The 14,568-nt window shown below is 36.8% G+C and overlaps 2 protein-coding genes across 9 annotated transcripts in view; both read right to left on the bottom strand.

Moving 5' to 3' along the window:
* The window catches only part of CATSPER3 (cation channel sperm associated 3), a 34,741-nt gene extending 30,340 nt beyond the window's left edge, over positions 1-4,401 (bottom strand). The window contains exon 1 of one of the 2 annotated variants that reach the window (XM_070517374.1): positions 4,276-4,401. Coding sequence is in view for 1 of the 2 variants with exons in the window: in XM_070517375.1 (XP_070373476.1) it covers positions 2,453-2,553 (101 nt within the window). In the remaining variant the exon portion in view is untranslated. Of the gene's footprint in view, positions 1-2,452; positions 2,701-4,275 lie in introns of those variants that run through there. The other variant, XM_070517375.1, reaches the window with a different exon arrangement.
* A 343-nt stretch (positions 4,402-4,744) lies between these two features.
* Positions 4,745-14,568, bottom strand: part of PCBD2 (pterin-4 alpha-carbinolamine dehydratase 2) — a 46,802-nt gene continuing 36,978 nt past the window's right edge. For 4 of the 7 annotated variants that reach the window (XM_014828453.3, XM_070517377.1, XM_070517379.1 and 1 more), the window contains 2 exons: positions 6,224-6,304; positions 4,745-4,995 (listed from right to left, as the gene is read on the bottom strand). In XM_014828453.3, coding sequence (XP_014683939.3) covers positions 4,900-4,995; positions 6,224-6,304 — 177 coding nt within the window. In that variant the 3' untranslated portion in view covers positions 4,745-4,899. Of the gene's footprint in view, positions 4,996-6,223; positions 6,305-11,087; positions 11,151-14,568 lie in introns of all 7 variants that reach the window. The other 3 variants (XM_070517380.1, XM_070517381.1, XM_014828455.3) reach the window with 1 other exon arrangement.

A 14,568-nucleotide genomic window follows, 5' to 3' on the forward strand; every position in this document is an offset into this window, starting at 1 on the left:
CTTCTCAGGTAAAACAAAGCATCATCTTCAGTTACTCATTCAACAAATTTTTGAGTGACTATCATTCAAGTCATTTACTCATTCAACAAATTTTTATTGAGTGACTACTACATGCTGGGCAATACAGTAGCCACTGGGGATATCACATGAGCAAAACTAAATACAGTCATGCGTCATTAATGACAGAGATACATTCTGAGAAATGCAGCCCTAAGCAATTTCATCATTGTGCAAACATCACAGAGTGTACTGAAAAGGAACAAAATTTGCCACCCTAAAACATATCTCTTTAACATGAGAATTATTTTAGGCTGATTATTTTTAAGAAACAAAGACCCAGAAAGTTTGCTTTTTTACCTTTCCCTTAACTGCCTAAAAGAATTAAGATTTTTAAAAAACCTGTCTCAGGAAGTGACCTATCACTTTAGTATAACATGAACTAGGTGGCAGACAGGGAGGAACCTAGAAGAGCCTGTTTGTTGGGCTCCCCTCTGTGTTCTTCTGTTTCTGTGTGGCCGAACACTTGTTTTCCAAACATTTGCTCCTTTTCACCTACCTGTGAATTACCTTCCTTCCCTTTGAAGTCTCTGACCCTCCTCACCCCCAACATCTTCTTTTGTCTTTAACTGAGGATGGTATAAAGGTCAGGGCTTCAGTCATTTTGGCAAGTTACTCAGTTTTCCTGGGTTTCTCTGATGTATACATGTTATTAAACTTTTGTTTTTCTCCTGTTCATCTGTCTCATGTCAACTTGATCCTTAGATCCGCTAGAAGAAACTAGAAGGGTAGAGGATTTCCTCCTCCCCTACAATACTTACACAAACCTAGGTGGTATAACCTATTACACACCTAGGCTGTATGGTACTAATCTTATGGGACCACCATCATATATGCAGTCCATCACTGAATGAAATATCGTTATGTAGCACATGACTATATTGTCAGTCTAGTAGCAAAAACTTGTAATAGTCAAATAATCACCCATACAAGTTCTTACAAATCAATGATAAAAAACTGAACACTCAGGGCCAGCCCGGTGGCACAGTGGTTAAGTTTGTATGTTCCGCTTCTCAGCGGCCTGGGGTTTGCCGGTTCAGATCCTGGGTGCGGACATGGCACTGCTTGGCAAAAGCCATGCTGTGGTACACGTCCCATGTATAAAGTAGAGGAAGATGGGCATGGATGTTAGCTCAGGGCCAGTCTTCCTCAGCAAAAAGAGGAGGATTGGCAGTAGTTAGCTCAGGGCTAATCTTCCTTAAAAAAAAACAAAACAACAACAAAAAACTGAACACTCTAAGAAAAAATGGGCACACACATAGTCAACTCATGAAACACACATAAAGAGCAATGAACTTCCCCCAAAATGTTCAGTAGCAGTATGAATCAAGGAGATGAAAATTAAGTAAAATCATTATTTTTGCTTATAAAATTAGCAAAAGCTTAAACATGATAATATTTAATGCTGACATAAGTGTAGTGTGACAGGGCATTCTCATAAACTGCCAGGGGAATGTAAATTGACCAATTTTTCTGAAAAGCCTTAGAACTGTTCATATCCTCTGACTCAAGGAATCTACCCCAAGAGAATACAATCTGAAATGCAAACAGAGACTTTAGCTAAATATGTTTACCCTAGATTATTTACAGTAGTGAGAATGGAAACAATTTAAAAGTCTAACAAAAAGGACTGGTTAAGTAAATTATGGCATATCTATCTTACGGAACATTATATAGATACTAAAATATACCCATGCCTCTTTCATGATTTAGAAAAATGTTTTATGACCCACTGGAGAGCAAAACACAAAAACAAGATATAAAATTTTCAACTCAAAATTATCCCAACTGTGCAAACAGAGGTAGAAAAAAATTCAGCAGAAAATAGGTCAAAATGTCGATAGTGTCTGCCTATGGATGGTGAGGTTAGAGGTGATTCTTTTTCCTGTTTATTTTTATTTATTTGTGTTTTGCAGTTTTCCTCAGAGTATGTATAACTTTTTTCCCATTACATGTAACAAATGAACATATTCTCATAACAGTAAAAATATACAGAATGTATATGCTTTTATAATCCATTAAAACCAGAGGTAAAATTTTCATTATCTGATTTAAGGTGGGATCTACTATCAAAAAAAAAAAAGCCTTCAAATTATGTAACACAGTAGCTAATACAAAAGGACAAAATGGAGTCAACTCAGTCTACAGGTCAAATAACAGCATGTCTGAGCGTTTGACTCAACTAGGCATCATGACATAAAAGCTGAAGAAGCAAACTGTTTGGCTGAGGCTTCACCAACCTCATGAGTCAGAGAAACTAGATTATCAAGGACATGCACCTCATTTTTGGAAGTGGATGAACCCTTTGGGAGGAAGCTAAGAGAACGCTGGCACCCTGCCCCCAAACTGCGATTTGTACATTTCTTAACAAGCAATAGAAAAAGAGAATATTTACTGCAATTTCCTGCAACTCCCACAGAACATCACCGATGCATTATCTGACAGCAAATTAGTAATGGCTCTCTTGTGGTTCTGGTGATGAAAGAGTTGAGACATTTTCCTAATTTTCAAGTTTTATTCCTTGCTTTTATCATCTAACAGAAAATCTCTGCTTAGGGATTTCCTGGGCGTCCAGAATCCGAGAGGCCGCAGGGCAGCGTCCACGAAGAGAATCCGTGCTTTATGAGATCACTCCTGGACATTCCAGTACGTTACTAGCCTGCAGGCCCCTGAGGGGAGAGCTCCCCAGCTGGTCTATCCAAAGATCCTCTCTCCCCAAGGAGACTGAGCACCTCAGTTAAGCAAGAGTTATGAGCACCAGCAATTATGAAGCTCCTGGCTAAAGCTGGGAGACACCAGCAATAGGCCAGACAAAAGCCCTTCCTTCTTCAAGAAGTGCCCCCATCTGACAGACAAAGGCCCTTAATAATGTGCTAGAATAAGCTAAGGGTCGTAGAAGAGGGGAAAGGAAAGTTCTCTGGGGTTCTAAGAGCAAAAGCACACATCCAGGGCACAGCACTGGAAACACCTGGAAGGACAAGGAAAGATTTTGATAAGCGTGGTGCTAGGAGACAAGAAACAGGAGGAGCAGAGAAGGTTCCCCATGCCCAGCACTGGCTAACTGGGGGGCAAGGAATGCGCAAATATGAACCCCTAAATAAAATGTCAGGGAGAGCCCATGTGGTAGAAATGTTTTAAGTACACGATAAATAGGGATTTTTGCTTTGTTCAGTTCCTAGGATTAATATATTCTCCTCACTCTCCTTTTCCTAAACTCTTTAGCTCTCAAGACAAAGCAAGACAGAGGGATCTGGGTAGCCCTATGTTGAATTTAACGTTTAGTGGTGAAATTGGTCAAATTCCTGGAAACTTAAGTTCTTGGGCCATAAAACAAGGGTGTAACCACCCCACCACCTCTGCTGTCCCTGATGTTCTAAAACAAGTGTATATGGCCATTCCTGGTAAGAAAATACTCTTTAGGCAACCAATATCCTGACTTGGAAAACGACATCTTATTTACTCAATTTTTCCACTTAAAATCATCAACAGCAAAGCTTTAAGAATCACTTTGATTAATGTCCCCAAGACTCCATCTTTAGCCTCATCTTCTCACTCTACATTCTCTCCCTCAGGGATCAGCTCCTCCTATACTCCTACTGCCTCTTTGGTCATATGCCCCCTAATGCCTTCTCCCAGCAGCCATCAGAGCCTGGGTGGCTTTTCTCTCTCTTCCCTCCCTGCATACTCCATACCCACAGGGCAAACTGACCATACCTGCTTTTCCCAGGCCAACAGACCCAGCCAAGAACTGGCTTTAGAGAGCTCAGACTGGGGGCCGGGCTGGGGGAGGGGCGGGGAGTGGGGTGGAGAGGGAGGTTTGCTTGTTGTAACATGGAGTGATTTTTCTTGCCTCTAAAGTAAAGTGGGTTACAAAGACGATCCCTGTTAAATCCTACCACAATAATGCTTTAAGGGATTAACACATGTCCCTTGGATGGATATACATGTTCTTTTAATATACATTCTGATCTCATTAATAAGTACATTCCTGAGTTCCTTCAAAGAACTACTGTTACTGTAATTTTTAAATAATAGATTACCTTATATTTCATTTTACTCCTGTCAGCGACACACGATGTAAACAGAGCCTACTCCTGGATAATACCCAAGTAGCTTCCAGCTTAGTGGCTAGAGACCCTCAGCTCAGGGGTCACAATATGCAAATGTCAGAAAAAAGAACCCTTGGTTTCTCCTCAACTCAGTAAGTCAAATAATGACCTGGCAAGTTGGTCACTGTGACAGTGAATCCTTATATGGCCCCACCTTGCTGGAAACCATGGACAAGACACTTGTCCTCTCCTTCAGCTCCTTGTCTGAAAAGTAAGGATAAAACACAAGATAGCTCATCCAATTTTGTGACTTTTGTAATCTAATTAACTACTTAATTAATAGTAGCTAAAATCCAAATCAACTTTAGCTTCATAAGAACTTTTATACATGGTTAAAACCCTTTACTCACTGAGTTCATCATTCTTTTTCTACCTTATAACTATTCTCCAACACAACGCATTTGTAAAGTCACTATAATCACTTGAATTTCTAGGTTATAAAAGTGTGAACACTCTCCATCGCAATTTTTGGTTTTTAAGAATGCTATTTCTCTTTCTGAATACTATTAATATAATTACCTCGGTTGGTTTACCTTATTACATGTATGCGATTAGATATAATGAAAAACACCTCAGGCTCAGTTTAAATTATTCTGTATTTAAGCACTGATTTTATAAAATGCGATAGTTCAAAGGGTGAACTAAATTTACAACTTAATTTGTCCATGTAAATTGCCATCAAAATACATTGCAGCTAAGATGTGTATAAGATTTATACGCATTCTGAAAGAAATCACACAGAAGCAGCTGCTTTTTCAATAAACTTGGCCAGTTTCACATCTCTTTTGGTCAGTCCACCACAGTCATGCGAGGTGAGAGTTATCTGGACCTAAGAAAGAGAGAAGCAGTTTTTAAAACCCTGAGCTGTAATTCATGGTATTCTCCTTTGGTGGTTCAGAAATCAATCTATTATTCAACATTCATATTTGAGAATTGGGGAGATTAATTGATTTAGAAAATACTACATTATGAGGAAGCACAGCATTTCCAAAACCCAGTAAACTCCAGGGGCACAGTCTGCTGCAGGCTGGACCCGGCAGCCGCCCAGGGATAAAAGGGTTCTCTCATATGAAGGGCAATTCAGCTGCCAGAATCTCAAATCTTGTCTCTTGGAAAAAAAAAAACAGACTGAGGTTCCATTTTAACTCCCATTACTTTAATTACCCCAACTATTTTCAGGCCACTGAGAAAAACTAAGCTATCAAATGTAATATCTTAGCAACCATGTTAAAAAAGCCCATCTCCAAATGAGGGAAGAGGGGTGGGGGCGGGTGTGGAGGAACAGACCGTTGCTTCCTGACAAATCGATTAAAAAGCAAAGGCAAAATTACAGGCAAGGAGAGACAACTAGGGGGAAAAAAGTTTAGCCTTGTACCTGCGTGCTCCGAATTATTCCAATAAACCACAAGAATATCATGAAATTTTCTCTTTTTTCAAAGAGAAAACAGAAGCCCACAGAAACCTAGATGATAAGACATCCCAAATGGCATGACCATAAAGGCAAGGGCACTTTTTTGGAGCGGTGACACTTTTTTTGAAGACTCTTCTCACTGTGCCCCCTTGAAACTACTTGCTGAAGTCTTTTTAGTCTGCTCTTTGTCTTAAGTAAGGTCAATTCCCCCTGAGGATACAGAATTTAATAGTTATTATTTAAAGCACAGTTCTTGAGCAAATTTATTTCAATGAGATAAATAAGGTCATATCTTTCTTATTTGTGACCATTTCTTTCAATAATTTAGCTTAAGAGGGCTTAAAAATTTATCTGCACAGCTGATATTCAAGTTTAATTCAGGCGCCTACTTTGGCCCAACTTTCTCATATTGGTTTCAGCAGAAGACAAGCATGAAAGTAAAGAGTCTGGTCACTGTTCTCTTGAGCAGATCTGAAAATCTATTACTAATGTGCAATAATATACAGGGATTCTGAAAGGAAATATCAGAGAATACTTTCCTAAACACAAGGACACTTAGCTGCACGGGATGATAAAGAAGAGAGGAAAAAAGATGTTTTTTAAACTCCATAATTAACATGATCCCAAAATAAGGCACTTTAGTTACCTTGTTGTACACATTGAACCATTCTGGGTGATGATTCATCTTCTCTGCTTGTAGAGCAACTCGGGACATAAAGCCAAACGCCTGCATGAGATGAAGTCGAAAGTGATTACTGACACTGCCCTCTGCCCTGGACCTGAGAGACACCAGAGCAATGCAACCAGGGAAAGACAGGGCAAGGATCCTTAGGGAAGCCTGGAGAAACCAAATACGAATGGGAGTGCTCTCTGCAGAGCTGGGTAACAGTATAGCAGGATTATGACCTGCTGCTCGATGGTGAAAAACAATCAGGCTCAAATAAACAAACCAGGAAATTGGTCTCACCCAGTGACCTGTCTGGACTCTTTAACTGTCCTCAGGACGAGACTCTCTAAAATAGCCCAAGAATAATTTCCCTTCAACCCAGTGCCCTGGGTCTCACTACCTGGCCCTGACCTTAGGAGCCACTTTTCTTGCAGCGCTGCTCCTTTTGTTTTTAGTGATTGGGTTGCTAACTAAGGTATCAACCACAAGACTATGGAAAAATGTCTTCTGAGTGTATCTTAAGCAAAAGCACTGGCAGAAATGAACACCTTCCCCTTCCCGTCTCCCAGGCAGGACAGGACGGGATGAAAGACTATTTCATTGACATTTAGAGTGAAATAGGAAAGACTGGGTTGCCTGCTCAGGGTCTTCTTGCTACTGCCCAGCACCGTCATTCCAAGCAGAAAGCGCCTCGCTGCAGGGCAGAGGGCTGCAGACCCAGCCACAGGCCCAAGTGTGGCCCTGCAGGGCTCTGTCTTCATACCACAGGGAAAGGACAAACCTAATTTTGTTTAGCAGAAGGCAAACTTGTCCTGAGAGGGGAAAAAACATTTTTTTTTTTGCTTGCTTTCAAATTTTTTTGAGGGTAATTGCAAACAATAGGAGAGTCTGTCTCTATCATGTCCTGAAAGCAGAAATACTTGGTAAAACTCTAAGGTAATGGTACATTACTTAGAACATTACAGTGGAACTCACAGGACAATATCCATTACAGCATGTAAATAAAGATTTAACTTCATCACTCCTATCTAGAAAGACCAATCTGATGTTAGTTTTGCTATATTTTTTGGATCACTAAATGACATAAGAGCGCATTTCAAGTTAACAGTGAGAAATATGGAAGATGCCATTTTAAACGATTCTATGTCATTCATAATGGTTCCTATCTCAGAACCAATTTTATTCAGGATAAAGATTTCCATTTTGACATTTAAGGCCTGACGGTTTTCCCTGTTAGGAAAAGGAAGGAAATTCAAGCAAAATCCATTTAACCATGTAAGGAATTATCAGTGGGAAAACAAGATTCACTCCCACACCCTTCTCATTTCATAATCTGATTCTCTACATTATGAGGGGAAGGGACAAATCAAATGTGAAAATCTGTTTTAATTATTCAAACACAGAGTAAACCTATATTAAATGATATATAATGAGAATTTTTACTCTATTTCCCTACGATGCCCTATTCTTGTTCAGCTGTAGAAGACTTACAAGACTAATCGCCACCCCTGAGAGACAGTCATACAGTCATTAAGGGCATGGGCTTTAGAGCTTACAAGTCCTGGACTCAAATCCCAACTCGACTATTTAACTGTCATGTGACTTAACTCTGAGCCTTAGTTTTCTTATCAGTAAAGTGGAGATAATAATAAAGAGTTCATGTAATCATTCTAATAAAAAAATGAGATGGGGATATAAAAGCACTAAGCACAGCACTTGGCACAGAGTCAGAGATCAATAATGGCACATCCTGCTACCACTACTGCTTCTGGATAACCCTTACAAAACCTAATGACAGGTGAAAAGCCCTCCCACAGCCTTGAGAACCTAAGATTCCAATTGTGTCTCCCGGAAGAATGGCCTTTTCCTTTTCCCATGTGCCATGAAGAGAGACCCACACACGTATACCAAACAAATAGATAATATGCTGTTGGGTAACACCACGATGCACAGTGGGGAAAACAGCCCAATAACAAGAAATTAAGTGGGCACAGTCAGTCACTGCCCAAGTTCTTAACCCTGTGGCCACAGTCAGTCACTGCCCAAGTTCTTAACCCTGTGGCCACAATTTCTTTGAGCCATGTTATCCTAAAAGGTCTAAAGTGATGCTTAGAATCCCTTACCATTTCCCAAGACCCAAATAGATCAAGTGGATGATCTGAACATGGTCAGAAGTGCTCCTCAAATCTTTGACTACCAGCATAGTATCAAAATCTATTCCATCACAGATAAGACTTAAAAGAGAATACACACATCCTAAGCAATATACTGATCAAAGGAAAAGCATCTACCATATCTACACAGAAGGTTTAAAAAAAAAAAAAAGGAACACACCCAAAGACCCTCCAAATCAGTATCTGCCTAGGCTTTACACATTTCTCTTCAACTGTCACCTAATATTTGCACTTAATAAAATATTGCAAAGTCTGAAAACCACTTACACAGGATTTACTCCTAATTCTTCCTTAAGGAAAGAACACTCAGTCTTCTGTGGGAGCAAGGAGACAATTCCATAATCCTTTTTCCATATAACAGAACTAAATAATCCCCAAAATATTTATTTTTAAATCCACAAATTAAAAATGTCCATAACTACACATTCAAATTAAAGCAAAAGAATTTCTGCAAGGAAGTTACGTAAGTGGATAGGAAAGGGAAAAACCAAAACTTCAAAGGGGAATTTCAATTATCTGGAATATAAAAAAGAAGAAATATGACTAAACAGCAAATTTGGCAGATGGTGAAAAGCATCCATCTCTTCTTTCAAAGATTTATTTTTGCAGCCCTAGCTACTTGTTACCAGGATGCCAGTTGGAATCTAAAGGCCTTAAGCTAGCTAAAAGTACAGGCTTTCTAAAACCATTCCATCAAAGAAAGCTGGAAACAGCCTAAGGGAGAACAGACACCACTAACAACCCAGTAAGAAGCTTAGAGGACAACACTGAGAAAATGGGCAAAATTAAGCAGAAGTCAACAAAAGTTTATAAGAATTAGAAAATAATAAATATAGAAGACAAAGTAGATCTAACATACAGATAATTGTTGTCAATAAGAGAACAACAGAAAAAAATTTGAGATGTAATTCAAGAAAAGTTTCCAGAAATAAAATATTTAAATCTATAGATTGTACGAATTCAACCATGTATACACATGGTTACCGATGGTTTATCCTAGTAAAGTTAGTGAACTTTGAAGATAAAAAAATCCTTTTGGCATTGAGTCAAAAAATCAATTCACCTATAAGGATGAAAAGAATGTGGCTGGATTTCAAACTTCCACATACCAACATTCAACATAGAAGTCAGAGGAGCAATGCCTATAAATACTTTAGGAAATGAAGGTGCAAACAATTTTATACCCAGCTAAACTATTGTTCAAAATTAATGCAACAGACATAAATGTGCAATAACTCAGGGAATAATTTCCATTCATCCTTTTTGAGGAAACTATTAAAGGATGAAACACAAGTAACTAAAAAGTGAATGGTGAAACTATACCAAAGATACTGTAAGGAGCAACAAATTCATTCAGCTCTAGGAATACATTTAAAACAATTGCAGGGATTATAGTTACAGAATGTAATGTAAATGTTATACACTACTAAATGGGTTGAAAGAGAAAGGGAAATAAATGGGAAAGGTAGATGAAAGTAAAAAATCTTTGCAAGCTGAAAGATAAATGTTAGAGATACAAGTATATTTAAAGGTATAAAACATAAGCACTAGAACAAAAAATAATAATTAAAATTGTATGGTGAAGGGAGAGTAGGAAAAAGCAAAAGTATAATTTCAATATTGCTTAGTGGAGAGGCCACAGATCCTATGTAAAGAAAGAGAGGGTTAAGTTTACTACGTAAAAATTATAGGTATAATGGTATCCACAAAAAGAACCAAGATAAAAATAGAAACTGTCACAATTAAGTAAGAGAAAACACAATTAAAATGAAGCAAAGAAAACACAATCCATATAATGATTTAAATTAAGGGAGAAAAAATTATAGTGGTTCTGTCTTAGTTTTTAAGACAATCAATAAATGTCAAGAAATGTAAAGAAAATCCAACCAATTAAAAGAAGAGAAAACTTTCCAGTGGAATCACAAAGCAAAACTCAAACACCAGAAATAAAAGGACATAGACAAATGTAAAAATTTCCTAAAAGAATTCATGAGAGGCCAGCCCCATGTTCTAGTGGTTAAGTTCAGCGTGCTCCACTTTGGCGGCCTGAGTTTGGTTCCCAGGGGCAGACCTACACCACTTGTCAGAGGCCATGTTCTGGTGGCAACCCACATATAAAACAGAGGAAGACTGGCACAGATGTTAGCTCAGCGTGAATCTTCCTCAAGCAAAAAGAGGAAGATTGGCAACAGATGTTAGCTCAGGGACAATCTTCCTCAACAAAAAAATGAAATCATATGGCAATTTACAATTATAAAGTATATGATAATGAAGACTGAATAACTGTGACTATCTATACTACAAATAACATAGCGACAAAATCAATGAGGCAGAAATGACAAGAAATATAGGACAAATAGAAACATTTGTCGTTGGAGACTTTAATTCATATCTCTTAACCCATGACAGCAAACAAAAGTAACAATATGGACTGCTTAAATTTAACTTATGGACTACATAATTTAAAAGGTAGATCTAATTGATATAGTTTAAATCATAAAAACTGAGACTATTGCTTTTAAAATAACTATGGAACATTCACAGAAATTGAACATATAGTAGCCCACAAAGAAAATCTCAATAAATTCCAAAAACTAGAAACAGTATTGACAACATTCTCTGATAAAACTTAAAACAAACTAAGACACAAAAGGAACAAGAAGTACTACCTGGAAATTTTTTTAAATCCTTCTTTTAAAACTCTTGGGTCAAAGAAGAAATCAGAACTGAAACTGAATAGAAATTAATAATGTAAGACTACATATAGGATACATCTAAGCAATAATCAGAGTAAACAAAATCTTTAAATAAATTACCTTAAACTAATAAACTTGAAAGAATAAAAATAAATAAATTAAGCATCTAATCAAGCAGGTAAATAAATAATAACAAAATAAACTTAGAGAGGAAGCAGGAATGAATATAAATAAAGAGAAAAGCAGAAGTAAATGAATTAGGAAAGAGACAAATGGTAGAATTAATAAATTCAAAAGCAGGTTATATGAAAAAATAACATAATAGAAAATTGGTTACTTCACCTAAAAACAAGCAAACAAAAAGGTAGGGAAAGTACAGATAAAGAAAAAAGGAAATGAGAAGGAGGAAGTAACTACAAATACATATAAAACATACAAACAAAATTTTTTACCGAAGTTTATACAAATAAATTTTAAAACATAGGTGAAATAGTTCTCTGAGAAATAAAAATTATCAAAATTGACCCCAGAAGAGAAAAAAATCTAAATAATTAAATGACTATAAAAGAGAAATCTGTCTAAGAGTGACACCAAAAAATAACAATTCCCAGTCATTTCACAGAGGAATTCTACCAAACCTTTAAGGAACAGTTAATTCTAATACTAATTAAACTGTTTCAGAGCACAGAAAAAGAAGGACATTTCCAAATCATTTTTATAAGCTATTATATGATCATATAAATGATCATATAATACAGCATATCATATTATATGCTATATTCCCACAGAGATAGCATATAATAATGAAACTATAGACTGATCTCATATTAACTGAAATATTATAAACAAAACATATTGAAAGAACAAAAGACTATGAGCAAATAGGATTTATTCTAAGAATGCAAGGATGGCTCAACATTAAAGAATATATTAACATAATTTACCATATTAATAAATCAAAAGAGAAAAATTACATAATGACTTCCATAAGTCCTAAAAAGATATTAGATAAATTTAATATTTATTATGTATTAAAGCTCCTAATGAAATAGGAATATATAGACCCCTCCTTAATATGATAGAATATATTCTCAGTCCAAAAGCTGACATCATTCTTAACAGGGAAGCACTAGAAGTATTCCCATTAAAGTCAAGAATAAAACAAACAAGCCAAAAAGAGTCAACAGCCCTCTTATACAAACATCTAATTAGAAAATATATTGGAAGAAAAGATCCCATCTAAAATGGCACAAAAAATTATCTAGGAGTAAAATTAACAACATACAAATTTTATATGCAGAAAACTTTAAACCACTGCTAAAAAGTAGATAAATCTTATTACATTCATTTTTTTTCTGTATGGCAATAAAAACCAACAAAATTAAAAGACAAACAACAAACTGTATTTGCAATACATATTTCCTTAGCATATACAGAACTCATACAAATTAATAAAAAAAGACTAAACAACCAATTTTTTTAAACGAGCAAAAGAAAAACAAAAGAAATCAAATGGTTCTTAAACATAAAAACTGCTCAATCTCATACATGATAAGCGAAGCACAAACCAAAAGTAAGTTACATGTCAATTATATCTCAATAAAGCTGAGGGAAAAAAACTAAGTTAAACCTATCAGTTTGGCAAAGATCAAGAAGTGGGTGAAGATATAGGAGAAAAGGCACTCAACATTGTTGGTGAATATAAATTGATATAATCATTATGGAAGGCAATTTGACAATATCTATCAAAATTTAAAACATCTAGGGGCCGGCCCAGCGGTGTAGTGGTTAAGTTCACACGCTCTGCTTTGGCAGCCCAGAGTTTGCTGGTTCCGATCCCAGGTGCAGACCTAGCACCACTCATCAGGCCATGCTGTGGAGGCATCCTACATACAAAGTAGAGGAAGATGGGCACAGATGTTAGCTCAGGGCCAGTGTTCCTCAACAAAAATAGAGGAGGACTGGTGGTGGATGTTAGCTCAGGGCTAATCTTCCTCAAAAAAATAAAATAAAACAAAATTTTTTTAAAACATGAAAAAAATTAAATAAATAATTTTTTAAAAAAATTTAAAATGTCTAGGGGCTGGCCCCGTGGCCGAGTGGTTAAGCTCGCGCGCTCCGCTGCAGGCAGCCCAGTGTTTTGTTGGTTCCAATCCTGGGCGCGGACATGGCACTGCTCATCAAGCCATGCTGAGGCAGCGTCCCACATGCCACAACTAGCAGGACCCACAACGAAGAATATACAACTATGTACCAGGGGGCTTTGTGGAGAAAAAGGAAAAAAATAAAATCTTTATAAAAATTTAAAATGTCTATGCCCTTAGGAAAAAAAAGGACATGCTTTAGCCCAAACAATTTTTAGCCAAACAATTCTGTCTGCAGACAAGAATCTGTCCTGCAGACATACTCATACATAAATTACAAGAATGGTCACACAGCCTGGCTTGTAATAAACATAGACTGAAACAGCCAAATGTCCATCAAATAGATTATAGTACATTTATACACTGGAATACTATACAGCTATTAAGAAGAATGAGGAAACTATCTGTCCTCTGACATAAAAATACTTCCAAGATACATTGCTAAATGAAAAAATAAATGCATAATAGTCTATGAACTGCATAAAAAGGAAAGAAAAGAAACACTAATGTCTCTGGAACGATATATGGGAACTGGTAATAGTGCGTGATGGAGGGGGAAGACGGGGAAACGGGTGGTTGAGAATCAGGAACAAGAGGAGACTTACCATACTCTTTGGTACCTTTTGAATTTTATACCAGGTATATACCTGATCTATTTTTAAAACCTAGTTTGGGGAAAAATGAAGAAGCTATGCAAATGAAGCTCTCACTGTAAAGGGAGCTGGGATGCTACAATGTATGTAACCTGGTTCATATTAAAATATTTTGGCTCATGTTAACTTCTTAACATATGCCTACCTGTTTAGGTGGATTTTTAGTGCCAATTTACAGCATAGTTTGTCTATGAGCCATGTTCTGTTGAGCCACGGCCATTTCAAACAAACATATGGCCAACAAATAACATATAATGGCTGATAATAGTTTCAGTCTTTCCCCTATTGCAAATTACAAACATTTTATGAACAAGTCAATGAATGCATGATGAAGTATGACTTTTTAAGTCACTCTGCCATTTTAAGGAATGTAAGCATTACAATCACAGCAAATTGGGCCAATGAAGTTTGTCATTTGGAAATCTCCAAACGATCAGCAATTAAAAGACTTTTCCATGAACCCCAAATCAAGTATTCTTTGGGAACTCTAATTTTTCTTAAAGTTCCTTTTGTTTCATTTTATTCCATGAAAATATGAAAGACTATCAGATGCAGCATGAAACCAAAACAAAAATCTTGTATCAATCTGTGAAATGTTTAACAGCACCCTGAATTTAAAACGCAGCTTCAGTCCAAATAACATGTATGATTTATTAA

This window comes from Equus asinus, chromosome 9 (genome assembly GCF_041296235.1).
Source record: "Equus asinus isolate D_3611 breed Donkey chromosome 9, EquAss-T2T_v2, whole genome shotgun sequence".
In the NCBI taxonomy this organism is placed as follows: domain Eukaryota; kingdom Metazoa; phylum Chordata; class Mammalia; order Perissodactyla; family Equidae; genus Equus; species Equus asinus.